Raw genomic sequence first — 15340 nt, forward strand, 5'->3', positions numbered from 1 at the left:
TGTCGATGGTCAAAAGTTTTTCTCTGAAGTAAATAAGTGGTTTAATAAGGAAAGTGACACCTCCTACTCACTTAACACAATTGAATTACTCTTTGGGAAATTATCAAATGAACCTGACCCCGGTTCATCCCAGAAGATGTTAAAAAAGCTTAACTATGTCCTTCTGTTTGCTAAATACTATATTTATAACAATAAGCTTAGTTCAAAACAAGGAAGCTTGAACATATTTACTAAGAAACTGGAATTCAAGTATCATTTAGAAGGATTTTAAGTCAACATACAAGAGTAATTATGCCTTGAAATGTACAGAAAAGGGAATTGTAAATTAAAGAAAAAAAGTGTTATGATCTGCACAGTGTGCGCTGTTAAAAAAGTAATAATAGCTTATTTTCACCGACTAGACGTCGTATGTATGTAAAGCAGTATAACGTAGTTTAATGTAGTCTATTTGAAATATAGTGTAAGTTGTGTAAAGTAGTGTCATTTGGTTATGTAAATTATATTGTAATATAGTGCTATGTGTTTGAAATAAAGTGTAAAAAAAATGTAGTATAGTCACACTAACTTACACAAGATGCTGTTTAATGTTCAAGGCGTCAAACATGACTTTTGAGGCTTTGACAATTCAAAACATTGATTCAAGAGTTTTAGTATAAAAACCAAGATAATCAGTGTGTAATTCATGAAATAGCAAGCAAAATAATCGACACTAAAAAGACTGCAAACAAGTCAGTCAGGTTAATTGCATTCCAAAATGCCAGTGAATGTAGCATTTCCCACAGGAACAGTTGAGACAAGATGCACAGGCTTTTTGTCTTTCCATGTAGCTGCAATAAGTTCTCCCCTTTGGCTAAACAGGGAACCACTTCTCGGTAAGTTTTTGACAAGGGAGAGCTTATGGTCCGTGATTTCCTTTGGCAGGTCCTTCAGGTTTGGTCAGACAGTTCCACAAGCTTGAATGCCATGTTCCCTCAAAGTAAACAAGAGATGAGGGCTGCTGCAAAAATTGTCAGTAAACAGTCAGTAGCCTTTATCCTCAAGTGGGCTCGTGAGGCGAACAACAGTGTTCTTTGTTTGATTCTCCTCCCTCTCCCCTTTGCAGCAAGTGTAAATTTCAAAGTTCCAGATGTATCCAGATTTGGATTTTGCCAGGGTGAACAGTATGAAACCAAACTGGATGGGCTTGCTCGGAAGAAATTGTCTGAAAAGCTCTCTTCCTTTAAGTTTGATCATTGTTTCATCAATTGAAATCTCTCTGGAGAGGATAAAATTTTGCTGGAACTGACAATGCAGTTCCTGTACAACAGGTCTTATCTTGAATAATCGGTTGCATTCCTCCTCATGTGGTGGAGTAGAGTTATTGTCAACAAAATGTAAAAAGTGTAAAATGCTTGCAAACCATTGCCTAAGCATGGTTTTTCCAAAGGAAGGAGTCAAGGTTTTTTTATTTCCTCCCAATAAGCAGAGATCAACAGTTTTTGTGCAAGTCCCATTGCAAAATATAAGCCAAGCCATGTGTGGAACTCATCGATTGTCAGCTCCTTCCAATGAAGGTCCTCACCCAGACACTGTTTTTCCTGCTGAGCGTATCTGTTATTTTCGGGGACAATCAAGTGATTGTGTAGTCCTAGTGATTTGTAGTGTAGGTGAAGTGTAGGTGTAAATGGTTGGGATAACAACAATTGAATGGCGACACGAACATAACCTTCGTGGAAAGCTTTACAAAGGAAGTTGGTTTCCTGAAAAAGGCTGTTACCCCTGATGAACTTTGGATGAACTTTAAATCTTTTCTGGCCATAATTGAGCTTCCTCATTGATTAATGGGACTGTTGCAATGATCGAGAAGCCAGTATGCAACTCCACCAGGTCCAAATGTAAATGTTTATGATGAACAATGATATTCGCATTTACAAAATCAGCTTAAAGTTTTTTTAATTTTTACCCAACAAGTAACATTGATCAGTTATATTTATTGACAACAATTAATGTGAAGTGCAAGTGTACCCATAATGTATGTTCACCTAAAAAAGTTATCAGTAGTTTGTTTTAATATACTTAAATGAATAGAGATCAAACTAAATCAAAACATACTTGTACGGTTTAAACATCTTCACTGACTTTTTTTATTACACTTAGTTTATAAATTCATCTGTTGAAGGAAAGTAAACATATACACAGGTAAAAAGACAAGGAAAATGGCTTGTTTTCAGTATGCCGTGTATCCTCCATTACCACAAGCGTTGCCATTACAAAAGGGTTTCAACGTAAATAATTGAATTCATTAAAGAAGTGTGTGATTGAAGTTGATTTATTTATTGACACAGATACTGTCCAAGCCAAAATAATGCATGTAGTAAGTAAAAGAATATAAAGTCTCTTGAACCTTTCTCTGAATTTTCCCTTGCTTAAACTATCTCTTTGAAAGTTGAAAAAGCTAAAAGACAGGAACAACTTGTACTGATATTACCGTCAAAATGCCATGAAACCTTACATAAGTGTATCTGAATAAGATAAATTACACTGGTTTGTGACAATTTTCATAAAGGAAATGGCACAACCCAAATGTTGACTGTGTAATCAACTTTTTGTGTTGTTTGCTTTGTAGAGCTTTTAAGTGACATTATCCCTTTGTCATTAGAATCCAAGAAGGTAAATAAACTGGAACTGTAATGATCCCTTGCTGAATTTTCACTCCTGGCAGTGTAGACAGGGTTGTCATGCAATGCCAGATGGCCTTGTTCAGAAGACCTTATGACATGATGCTTTGTGTAATGTAGTTAAAGAGGAACTCAAGGCTAATTTTAACTATTTTTTGTATTGATGTTAACATACAATGGATCAATTTGACAGCGTTAATTTATATCGATGATGAATGATTTTATGAAAAAATCGATCCAAAGCTTCGGATTGCATCCGCCATGTTCCCTTTTCATCGCGGGAGCTTAAACAGCCAGCGGATTAAGATGTGATGTCAGATCGTGATGCCACATCGCTTCGCTTTTGTTTTGCATGAGGAGTTTAGCGAGCCGAACTGAGTATATTGAGCTAGTTTAGTTTCAGCCGCTTCGAAATGTCTGACGACGAAACCTCTTCGCCTTCATCTCAATCAAGTCTTTCTATTGATGATGAAAATATCCCTCAAAATGTGATCCGGCCGTACCAGTTCGAACCAGAGTTTTCTTCCAGTGAAGAAGGTGTGGAAGAAGAAGGAGAATTAGAAGAGGAGCATCAACACGAGGACGAAAATGCTCGTACCAGAAATTCAGACTGGTAAGAGTTTCTGGATATATTTTCTAACTTAAACAATACAATTTAACCAATCCGTCGTGGCACACCATGAATTAAATGGCGTTTGATGTTTTGGAGATGCTGTGAAGATCAAACGCTCAAGCGCTCGAGAATTGTAAACAAACACAATAAAAAAAGAATAAAAATAAAATCGTTGTTGCATGTTTGTGTTCATTTTATTCATAGCTATTGTGATATCACAAGCATTTAGAAAGGCAATATCCACTGCTAGGCTATATTTTAGACCTTACTAAACCAGTTTAAAATCACCCTCCTGGGGTAAAGTCGATTGTACCGAAACTCTGTAATATTGAATCCCTATTCCTATCAACAACACAATATACTCCATTTTTTGTAGAACCGTAACAAGATTATGAAACATAATTTTTAAGCTAACCTACTTTTTTTTTTAGAAAAGGAATGATTGCCATCGTTACCTCTGAAACAAAACAAATAACTTTTAATTTAGTTATTATTAGTAACCTATATGTTTGGTTTGTTCTAGTGCTGACAAACTGAGCAGTGTTTGAGCTTGCAAGTGGATCTGCTTCTTGTTTAGAAATCAGAGAAAAACGCATGTAAGACCTTGTAAGACTGACACAAATATTATAATTTCAGATTAGATTCTGCTATTCTTCAAAAGGATATTACTGACAGAACCTGTTGCATACCTAACTAGGCCAGATTCTCAGACATTAAATGATAAAGAACCTTCTAAGCTATCCTGAAAAGTTTGGGATAGGTTCTTATGCTTTTACTGTGCAATAAATCCAAGTCAAACAAAGCTTATGTACTTTAGGTGTACATGTGGAAATTGCCAAATACTGAACAGAAATGAGGAATGTACGTGCTGTTCAGAGTTTCCTCAAATGTGCAACAAAAACAGGGAGGCAGTAGAGATGGGGGAGGTTGCTGAAGCCCCAGTTTGTATAACTCAGCATCTAGGTTTCCAAGCTGTTTGTCTCAACAGATGGGTACTGCAGACAGCCTGGTACCAATATAAGCAGCAGTATTCTCAGTCCCATGAAGGTCCCCAACATAAACTTAACAGGCACATAGCCTATCGTCAACTTGTCAGATGGTGCTGGGGTATTCTTGGCAAAGAAATAAGAGTCCCTTTGCCATCATGTGCAGTGTGTTGCATTAGAGCACACTTTCCTCCACCAGGACTTGAAGATGACTTCCAGTTCGAGGGTTTTCGTTTTCCAGATGAATAAGAAAAAGCAGGTTCATATGGTGACAAAAAAAATTATACACCCTTTGTGCTTTGACTGTATGTCGTAAATTTGATTTTTTTTGCTCAAAACCAATAATATTAACCATTAGGACATCTACAGTCATCCAAAGTCATTGTTGTTTTGTAAACAAATTATATAATTTTTTTTAGGGAAAGATTAAAATACATGTTCTACTGTTTGTAAAAACAGGAAATGATTTTCTGTCTTTTACCTCATGACACAAATGATGATGATTTTTTTTTTGACTTTTTTTTTGGGGGGGGGTTGGTTTTATTTAACAAATAAAGAAGGCTAAGCCGTGTATTACACTGTGATCAAAGACGATGGGCATTTTAGAACACAAGGGAAATGTAGAAAACACAAGCCGCAGGTGAATAGTGTTTTCTACATTTCTCAAGTGTTCAAATGTCCGGAGTGTTTTATGACAGTGTAATACATGGCTTAGCCTTCTTTATTTGCCTTGTAATATTGAGGTAATGTGGCTGTTGAAGAAATCCACAAACAAATTGTACACTGAAGATGTTTATTCTATTACTCGTCCTTCCGTCGGTTCGGTACAGCTGAAAGTTACAAATGTAAAGCTTGCAACTCGAACAAATATTGAATTACAAAAAAAACAATACAAATGAGTGACCACTTACATATTTTTGGGTATCTTCAGGCCTAATCAAGATGTCAACATCGAGAAAGTAAAAGGCGAAGGTAAAAGCAAACTTTCCGCCTACATACAAACAATGCACATCAAACTGCTAAGAGCACATGGTCGCAGAAATCATGTGACCTGCCCAAGGGGAGTACAGAGGGGCACGGTAAGGCAAACTGTCTCTAACATGCCGGCCCCTTAAACGTGAAAAGGTAAGCACCAAGCGTTTACCGAGAATTCTACAGTTCAGTGTTTTAACGATCGACAGTCCAGTTTTCTAGTAAGTACTCCTGCTTAAGACAAGTCTGGTATATAGTGTATCGCATAACGCATACAGGCTCACATCTCGCCACCTGCAGACTCCAAAAGGCACAACTTAGTTACAGGCCTGGTCGGGATCGACCAGCTGGTCTTCACTCGGGCCGCTCTGACCAATCCGTCCTTTCCGGGGAAAGTCTGAATTATTCGTCCCAAAGGCCAATTCTTCCGGGGGGTGTTCTCATCCCTGATCAAGACCACATCTCCATCCTGCAAATTTCTCTTTGGCCGCAACCACTTATGACGTAACTGCAAAGTGGGTAAATACTCACGAACCCAGCGCTTCCAAAACTGGTCAGAGAGGAACTGAACATGTCTCCAATGCCTTCCATAGATATCACTCTGGTCAAACCGGCCGGGAAGCAGATTAGGTCCTCCACGAAGAAGTAGCAAATGATTTGGTGTCAGGGGAGTTTCATCATTCGGGTCATCAGATAGAACTGTCAACGGTCTTTAAATGTTGGCTTGAATGCAATGGAAAATTCAATTACCTTGAGGAAGATAGCCTTACCTAAATGATAAGCCTCGGCTTGATTTCCGTCCTTTAAAAAAGATGTCATAAATTTAACACAAAACATTTTATGAAGTAAGTGCAATTGAACCATTTAAATCCTGCCATCTGAGTAGCCATAGTTATTTGACTTGACATTGCAGCATCAGAATTTTAATACTGATTTACATACATTATTCAATTGATATAACAAATTCACACCCACCTCCTCGTGATGCTGATGGTCTAGGTGGCCGATCCTGTAGAGAAAAAACAAAATTTTGTTATCTAAAAAAATTATTGTATGTAAAAAAAAGAAATCAGAGGAATAAGAGAAGGGATTTAGTTTATTTGTTCAAGTTTACTGTCTACAGTTAGGTTAATTCTACACAAAGGTGTCATGATTACTTGTGCTTATAATTTTTTTTTTTAGAAACATGTCTTCATTTGCACTTATTTGTTTCTTAAACATTCAAGCATTCAAGCATTCAAGCAAAATGTACTAGGTCTGTGTTAAACACTATGCAAGGACATTTTTCAGCAGGACACCTGTGAGGTTATTTTGTAAACTTATAAAAAATATATTTAAATGTAAATATGAAAGAGTACCTCATGATCACTAGGGCTGCTCTCTATTAAGCGCAGGTACAGTGCACCCTGGCCACACACTTTCTTCAATTCCCTGGCAGAAAACCCTGAAGATGGCTGGACAGCAGGGATCAACATGTTTCTTGAGCTTTTATCAGTTGCGAGAATTTCAAAGCAGTACTCTCCATCACTAAAAGGCAGAGTAATATTACCCATGAATAAAGTGTTTCAATTTATTTCATACTGTAGACCAATACTACAGAGCGGAAAAAAAAATTGCTGAAAACAGGGTGATTGTTTTAATTAGAGTTTCCAAAGATTTTGTCCATCAGAGTCTGTCTTTAACTGGGTGCTGATCTTCTTGTCTTGGCTGGACTAATCTTATTATTAAAAACAATGTACATACTGCCAGGTGACCACAGTTATCACCAAATGTTATCAATGTGGCCAATGCATTTTTCTGCTATATGAAACTGTTGTTAGAAAACATTAGTAGGATCAGAATTAATAAAACCTGTTTTGTATAGTGTAGAATGGGTGTATGATTGTCTGCTTTCAAAAGTCATTTTGAAAACAATTTACATTGATATATATGTATATGTATCTTGTTAGAGAATTCGATGCCAATTTGAATTAAGTTTGAGCAAAATAAAATGGTGAAATGAAGACACCTTGCTGGTAGTGTTTAAAATTTAAGAAACTGCTTTGGATTTTAGACTTACTTTGTGGTTGCTCCTCTGAGGAAAGGGAAGGCACCATTCAGGGCTCTCAGTGCTCCTGCTTCTTGTGTTCCCCTACCCAACGATATCTGGACAATCCTGCCAGTGTGAAGAAGATCTTGCCTGACAGTACCCCTGAGAATTGAATCATCACTGGGATCCAATAACACCACATTGAAATTGTAAACCTGCCCCTTTGGGTTGTTCCCAGTGCTTAAGGCAGGATTACCATCAGATTTTCCTACAATTTGGGCATAATGAACAATGTCAGATCAACCAAATATAATTCACTAGAACAAAATAAAGAGCACTGGCCTAGAACAATGACAGCCTGAGGTTTCTGAAAATGCATTAGTTGTCCACCTGTCAATCATTCTCCTGGTAATAATTAACAGAATACTTACGATACTGCTCATCACAGTGCTCTGCTGCCCCAATTTCATAGGAGAATGCATTAAAACTAATTGAAAAACAGCCAATTCCAGTATGTTCATCTATAGTCAAAATGTAGGATGAGTAATTTAGAATTCATAAAATGTCAATCATGTTGCCATGGTAACCAGGAAACTTAAAGTTCAGGTGTAATTTTTATCATTCATAATTAATTTAGGTAGGCCAAAAAGTAAATCACTCATCCTACAGATATAAATACAAGGAACATCTGCTGAAAAAATGAGGTCAATAGCTCAAAACCTCTTGCAAATATTAGCCGGGGCAGCTCCCTTGTCATGAAAAACACTAGTTCTGAAAAATTCAAGTTAAAAGTTTCAAACGTCAAAGTACAAAATTTTTTCATCAACATCATTAGAAACACTGTAGTTTCTGATAAGATGCTGTTTTAAGAAGTAAATACAAACAAAACTGTGATATGTGAGTCATTCACATGTCCATTTGCTGCATTAGAAGGCACCAGCCTCATATGTGGTCCCTTCCCCTTGAATACGAGCTTCCTCAATCCTCACAGTGACCCTCTTTGTAGCTTGTCTTTTTCTTTTGAATAGCTCTGATGATCTTTTTTCAGCTTTCTTTACCCTTTGAATGTCTCTTTTCTGACTGGCATACATAGTTTGTACTCCAGCTTTTATTCCAGAAAGTTCCATGACCCTGTGCTTGGCTTTTGCACCAGAGCAGAAATGCAATGTTGCAGAGATTGCTGCCATTTCTACACGCTTTCTTCCGAACCACTTATGCTTAGGGCATCGTTTCCAAACCAAGGAATTGATACATTCATTTGGGTTTTGAGTGTGTCCTGGCAGACACCTCTTCAAAAGCTTTTCATCTGATAAGCGGACGTACACATGCTCCAAGTGTTCTACAAAGACAGGATCAAGATGGTGGCCCTTGTTTTCAATTGGTTTCCCAGTTCTTTTGTAAGAGCACCATGAATTTGAGGGACAATACTTATGCCTCTCTTTATCTGGCAACTTGCAGCTGTGGTATAAGCCAGCTTTGATCTCATTTTGCATTGCCTTTATTGCTCTTTCTGTCTCTTCAGTTGTCAGTTCACCATTCTTAGCACTATTCCTAATTGCTCTTCCATAGTACTCTTGCAATTTTTCAATTGCTGGTTTTGTCAAACGACCAGGTCTGCCACCCACTGGCTTCCCATCTGGTAGCTTTCCTTTCTGTTGTTGGACATCTCTTAATGCTTTTCCCATCCTTTTTTGCACATGTCCCACACAGTCTAATTTTACAACTCTGTGACACCCAGCTTCTTCTGACAGGTGGTCCTTTTCCCATTGTTTATATGCCAAGGAGTTTTTCCACTTTATGTAATTAGATGATGATTTCTCCATTCGTTCATACTTGTCACAGTCACTGCACACCCCATAAACATCCCATACTGAATTGTATGCCTTTGAATCTCCATCAGAAACCATAAAGCGGTATTCCAAGCCATGGTCCCTGCTTCTGTTCCATATTTTACGCGCACATTCAGTTTCCATGCTTGGACTTGAACCCTCATATCCCCCAACACAGTCATGATCTCTTCTCCATAGCTCAAATTCCTCCTGAGAAAGCCTTTTCTCGTTTATTCTGCATGCACTGCATGCCTTGGAAACAACTGAATAATCCAGAACTTTGCAAGTATCAGTCAAGATCACAAATCCAACCCCATGGTTAGATGTAAACCCTCTTTTGGCCCAGGTTCCATCAAAGCTAACTGATACTGGGAGATTACACTGATGAGATTGACTGCTGCCCCTTTGAAAAAGTTCTTTTAGTTCACATTGATTTTTCTCTAGTTCTTCATTAATGACAACAAGATTTTGCTTGTACAGTTTATCTTCATGAGCGGCCCAAGCAGTTGGGGCCACAGGGGGAGGCATATTTAGTGCTTCGCATATAGCAGCAATGCCCTCTCTGCCAAGCCCTACCCTCCTGTTGATGTCCTTTCCCTGCATGGTTCGAGGTACTTTATCACTGACATTGTGTTTGCCAGTGCTAAAGAACTGTGACAGCTCACAGGTATCACACTCAACATAGAGTGTACTGCATAGGCCATAACCATTCAAAGGGTCTTCAAGAATATGCACTGTACCTAAAAATGGATATGTAAAAATATTTTAGTAATAAAATCTAGTCTGAAAATTTCCAACTCAAACAATAATAAATTCAAACGACTGAAACTGTGAGTAGCTAAAACATTCAAGGTTTTATTTGCTAACTTGAACAATTTCTGCTGAATGGATGAACTCTTTGAATTAAATCTTTTAGACTGCCCATGTCCACGAAACAGTATCCTTCGGCTCTTTTCGCTTCTTTGAATTCATATTCTTCGGAGGAGGACGATTCAATGTCCTTTATTTTTCGTTTCCATGAAGACTTAGGAAGGGGTTTCTCTGAACAATCACTGTCGCTTCCGACATCACAATCACTCTTAAATGAAAAATCTTATTTTAAGAAATAAATTTCTTAAAACAAATCTCCAGTAAAGAAATTTGGTTTTGTTAAATTAAATTTCTTATTTTAAGAGTAATTCTTATTTTAAGAAACAGTTTCTGACTTTAAGATTCCTTATTAAAATCCTTAATTTAAGAAGGAACGCTCTTATTTTAAGAAAAGATTATTCTTATTTTCAAGAACAGTTCAAGAATATTGTTTCCTTAAAATTAATTCTCATTTTAAGAGTACTTTTCTCATTTCACGTAAGTATATCAAGAAGTATTTCAAGAAGTCCTGTTACTTTCGCTATTTTGGACAAGATGAAATCCATTTACAGGTCTCTTCGATGGTGCTTAGTGTGAAGCTAACCACCAAAGCTTTGAGGCCAGTGACCATGTGTCCATTAAACACCCGTGGATGTAGTATCACATATATTTAAGTCTGGCAATACCAACACTACTTATTAGTAGAAAAATACAACTCTCAATGCAAAGCAATACTCATCAAACTCAGTTCTTTATTTGTAATCCAGCTAGACATTGGATTCACAACAGGACATTAAACTCTATCATAATTGCTTAATAACCACTCTTTTCTGCATGGAGAAATAATCACCTAATTACAACGGCCACTTTCCATTCAACCAAATACTCCTGAAATCAGTCCACAAACAAGTTTTTGAAATTTCAGGATACGTCTTGAGGTTGTCCCAATGCTCCAGAATTTTAAAGTGGAGTTTATGGTCAAATGGAAAGCACACAATGTATGCTACCAAATACCATTATTTATCATGCTCTAACAACTAGAGTCACATTAAGTAAACTAAAGATTATTTAAATTCAAAATAAGTGAATATTACATACCACAGCTTTGGAGTTTAAATTGACCACTGTAGCTCTTCAAATTAGACTCTTTTCTTACAATCTAGTCCTCAATTATTTGCAACTGATGAATTGATTTTGACAAATGATACATAAACAGGAAAAATTGGAGGCTTGTTGGAAAAAATGTTTTTTAATAAGATGGTCCTGGTCCTGTATAAGACTCCACGGCCATCAGGAAAGGGCTGAATTATCCTACTATTATTAAAGGAGACATGTCACAATATATTAACTCATGTCTTGTCAAGTGAAATTAAATTTCTTTGAAGAAGGAACAAACCTCAACATGATTTTTAAGTAGAGGAAAACAAAATGACCAAGAGTGGCGGACGTAGAAGATTGAGATTGGTTATCTGAATGTTTTGCCGTACTAAATTTAAAGTCCTTGCAAAAAATTAATTTAAATCTGTGACACGGCCCCTTTAAATATTCCTCTCACTGACAATTCTACAATAACATCGAATTTCTTTACTGATAGAGCCATTAACAATTTTTTGTGCCAGTTATAAAAACCCTAAACAAAACTCTTACATGTATATGAAAATGTAAGCCATCTTCTGGCTTTTTTGTAGTGAAATCATAATGATGTCTTAATGGCTCTTAGTAATACCTCAGTAAGGGTCATTAAATGTACAACCTTACAAATTTAAACAGGATACACAAAATATGGCACTAGACTGTTGCACTTGTAAGGATGATCCACCATTGCCATGTATTTTGTAAATTCTGTTTACACTGAGAAAGGTCAAGTTTAAGTAGCCCTCAGTGAGGTATAATTAAGTCTCTCATGAAACAAACAACTGTATTCCTAAACAAAACTCTAAGAAAATATATGTAAAATATTCTTTGAAATTATTTACTAGCTTTGTAGTCAATGTGGAAGGCATAATGAATGCACAACAACATAAAAAGACAAAGAACAGCTCTCCACCTCAATAAGGATCCTCCTGTCAACAGCCACAAACAATTGATGCTCATCTGTCCCATCCTTGTTTACATAACACAAAGAGCTTGACGCTCTTAACTTAACTTTTAAGCCAACATTTTGTGATCATTCATGCATGCGAATGGCAGTTCAAAAAACTGACAGAATGTTCTTGAATTCATGTTTTTCTATGTTACTTACAAAAAATTTGGGACAATTTTAATTTGGGACACAAAAGTGTCGAAAAATACAGCCAACTGAAAATTTCAAGCGCCTGACATATTTATCTTAAGAAATAATCATGTTTTATAGGCATAAATCTACTCTTAAGGTATGCTTTAAGAGCAAATTGCCTGAAATTTGCTTGAAAATAAAGACTTACGAAATAAAGAAGTGTCCCCAAATTTATAGTGTCAGAAATTTTTGCAAGTAAATGACTATCCATTAATGAAGGTTTTAACATTGAACCCTTGCAACGGAAATACCAAACTGTAGTTATTAGGAAATGTTTGTTTAGAAACTTTTTTTACAGCTGGTACAATTGTAATAATTATTGTAGGTTAGTTTCTAATCAAACAGTTCCTTTACTTCAGTTCGGTACTTCTTGGACTTTTTGCTAGGGACTATTCCCAAACAAAATTCTTCCAAGAATGTGTAAAACAATTTTTGACTAGCTTTGTAGTCAATGTCGAAGGCATAACGAGTGCACAACAACATAAACAGGGCCCGTGGGAAAGAAGAACTCTCCACCTCCATAAGGATCCTCCTGTCAACAACCACAAACAACTGATACTCATCCGTCCCATCCTTGTCTACGTAGCACATCACCCAGGGCTGGCTTGTGTTAAAGGAATTATCCACTCCGCCTTCAGCAAATTCTTCAGGCCCTTTGCTGACTGTCTGCAGTTGGAAAAATATGAAGCTTATTTTGATTTCAGACTTACCCAATACTGCAGCACAGCGAGTTAAATTAAGATTGTAATCATAATGAAGTTCAAAAGATTGCACAACTGTAATTTTTACATATTCAGTTGAATAAGCTCATTACCGTTTCAAACCGGCCAAACACTGTTGAAACTATTGAAACTACTGAAGAACTCATAATGGCAAGGGGACTGCGCAGAGTACTTTTCATGCAGCATAAATGAATGCCATATTAATGACCCACAAGGGGTTCCCACAAGGCCTAACACTCTCAGATGATCCAGGTTGCTCACGGCCAGGCACCACGTGCGACCTGAGCCAGAGAGACCGTTTTCAGGCTGGTTGGATGAGTTGGTTTGACACAAGGAGACCCTACTAAACATCAAAAGTGTGCTTTGACAATTGTAATGGAAGTGGACTTTTCAATAGGATTATTAAGAAGAGCAAAGAACATGACGAAGGTAAGAACACCACCACAGTCTCAATGCTGAATTCTAAACATGTAATGAGATGTACATGTAATATTCGTTTTTAGTATATACCACACAAGTGAATAGTGCTCTTCGCGTGCTCTGATTAGTTAACTCGGAGGTGATTAGCAAGTAATTCCATCGCATAGCAATTCCGACCGCTTGTCACAAATTTAAAAAGAACATTTTGGTCTGCTAATTATTTAGCTTGTGTGGTATGTACTAAAACATTTATTCACTTCAGTGTCGGTGAAGTGATGGATATTTACTTTGCTGCTTCGTGGCTCGGTAAATATTCACCACCATTCACCTCCACTTTGGTGAATAATTGTTAACTATAGGTGCGTATTCGGTAACTAAACATACAAAGTAAGTGCTTATCACTTTGCTGTTTTTACCTGAGAAAGCCTTTTATTTATAACTTAACTATATTTCAGTCCCAAATCTATAAGTGGCCAGTTTTAGATGCATGAACTGCAGCCTGTAGCCTCCTATGTGTTAGGCTATGCACACTGAGGCTATTAAAATGCATATATATTGCAGATCAGGGGTAGAAATGGCCAGAATGAAATGCGGGTAAAATGCGGACTGCATGACAAGGGGTAAAATAAAATACTGTGTTTCATTCCATTATCGAGAGCTAACCGTATGTACACAGGCTCATCTGAGTGTTAATTTATGTAAGGATTAAGCAGGGTGCTATTCGGCAGATGTTTTATCCCTTGTCTGCAGTCTGCTTTTTTATCCTTAGACTGCATATTTCTACTTCTGAACTCTGCGGTACTTGGGTTAGCTTAATCGGGCTCTAAACAACCAGTCTGCAAGCAGCATTTTTAAAGGTATGTTCTGTAATCTATTTAACAAATAGACTACAAGTCTGAGTTTTCTATGAGCGAATAGTCAACTTAAGGCCTAGCCCAGGTTAACTATTGTTCATAGAAAACTTGAGCTGGTTAATTGTTGTCTAATTGTTTTAGTAGACACTCAAAAGAGGGTCGTACAGAGGTATTGTCATGATGTGTGATTCGCTGATTTTATTTTCTGTGAAACATGAATTTAAAGAATTTATTTTTTGTGATCCGTGACCTGAAGGTTTTGCGTGACCCTTGAAGAACTTGAATTACTAACCGATATTCTTGATTTCACCACGCTATTCTTAGTAATTTTGAGACGCTAGTCCTCTGAATGGTCAGAGTAGTTTATCAAATGTGATTTACATAGGTATGTGATTTGCAACAAGGAGCCTTCACGTAGACTCTCATTATTTTGCTTTCTATAAACACTCTTTCTAGTGTAAGAGCAGGTTATTAAAAAAGGTACCTTACTTGCTTATTTTCGTGATTTGCCATTTTTTATGTGGCTAAATGTAATTTAGGCAAAGTTAACCTGGAAGCAATGCTGGTCAGTGGTGTCCCTGCTCATGTGCTTTGGGACAGCCACAGAGATTTATCAGGTTTTTTCACAACTCATCATGTAGTTGCTTGCTTGCAATGTTTCGCTGTGTGTATCTCTTTGTTTTTTCACTGGCAGATTTGTCACCCGGTTCCACCAACCTTTTAGGCACCTCCTCCAAAGCTCATCTATTGGTGATGAGTTTAATTGCTCATGAACCGTGTCAGAGACCACCCTGTATGACCATCTCGAAAGAAGTACAGTACAAAACCTAAACTTCAGTTTAGTTTTAAGCCTGAACTTAAGAGCAATTTTCAGCTTCAAGAGCAGTGCCCGCAATCATTTTCTATCAGGGAACAGGAAACAATGAGAGAACCATTCAGCTGAGTGCATGCAGCTTTCAGTCTCTATTTCAGTTAAAGCGAATTAACTAAATAGTTTAACTGACATCCCTTCTAATAGGTACATGTATAATGTTACCTCATCAAGGAAATATACGATTGGTTCACAATCAAACTTTTGTGTCAGTAGCATAACTGCTTTCCCATCGGGGTCATCTAAGAAAGTAGTTAAAACAT

General features: G+C 37.1%; 3 protein-coding genes and 1 long non-coding RNA gene across 4 annotated transcripts in view; 2 read left to right on the forward strand and 2 right to left on the reverse strand.

The window, feature by feature from the left end:
* Positions 1-15340, forward strand: part of LOC145501088 (uncharacterized) — a 461598-nt gene that overhangs the window by 212372 nt on the left and 233886 nt on the right. The window lies entirely within an intron of this gene.
* The window catches only part of LOC145501124 (uncharacterized), a 198112-nt gene that overhangs the window by 171868 nt on the left and 10904 nt on the right, over positions 1-15340 (reverse strand). The gene's annotated exons all lie outside the window — the stretch shown is intronic.
* On the forward strand, positions 2099-6165 carry LOC145501159 (uncharacterized). Its single transcript, XR_014051200.1, has 3 exons — positions 2099-3270; positions 3794-3866; positions 4088-6165. It is a non-coding gene; the product is annotated as an uncharacterized LOC145501159 (long non-coding RNA).
* LOC145501009 (uncharacterized) lies at positions 6010-9649 on the reverse strand. The gene is made up of 4 exons (XM_081480577.1): positions 7288-9649; positions 6587-6672; positions 6204-6237; positions 6010-6029 (listed from the first exon to the last, which is right to left on the reverse strand). Exon 1 carries the CDS (start codon positions 9612-9614, stop codon positions 8184-8186), a length of 1431 nt encoding a protein of 476 aa, XP_081336703.1. The 5' UTR covers positions 9615-9649; the 3' UTR covers positions 6010-6029; positions 6204-6237; positions 6587-6672; positions 7288-8183.

Source organism: Orbicella franksi, chromosome 10, assembly GCF_964199315.1.
Source record: "Orbicella franksi chromosome 10, jaOrbFran1.1, whole genome shotgun sequence".
NCBI classification, from domain to species: Eukaryota; Metazoa; Cnidaria; class Anthozoa; order Scleractinia; family Merulinidae; genus Orbicella; species Orbicella franksi.

Bases quoted from the DNA above. Each gene is read 5' to 3' on its own strand.
- LOC145501009 (XM_081480577.1), bottom strand. From the start codon at position 9,614: ATGCCTCCCCCTGTGGCCCCAACTGCTTGGGCCGCTCATGAAGATAAA.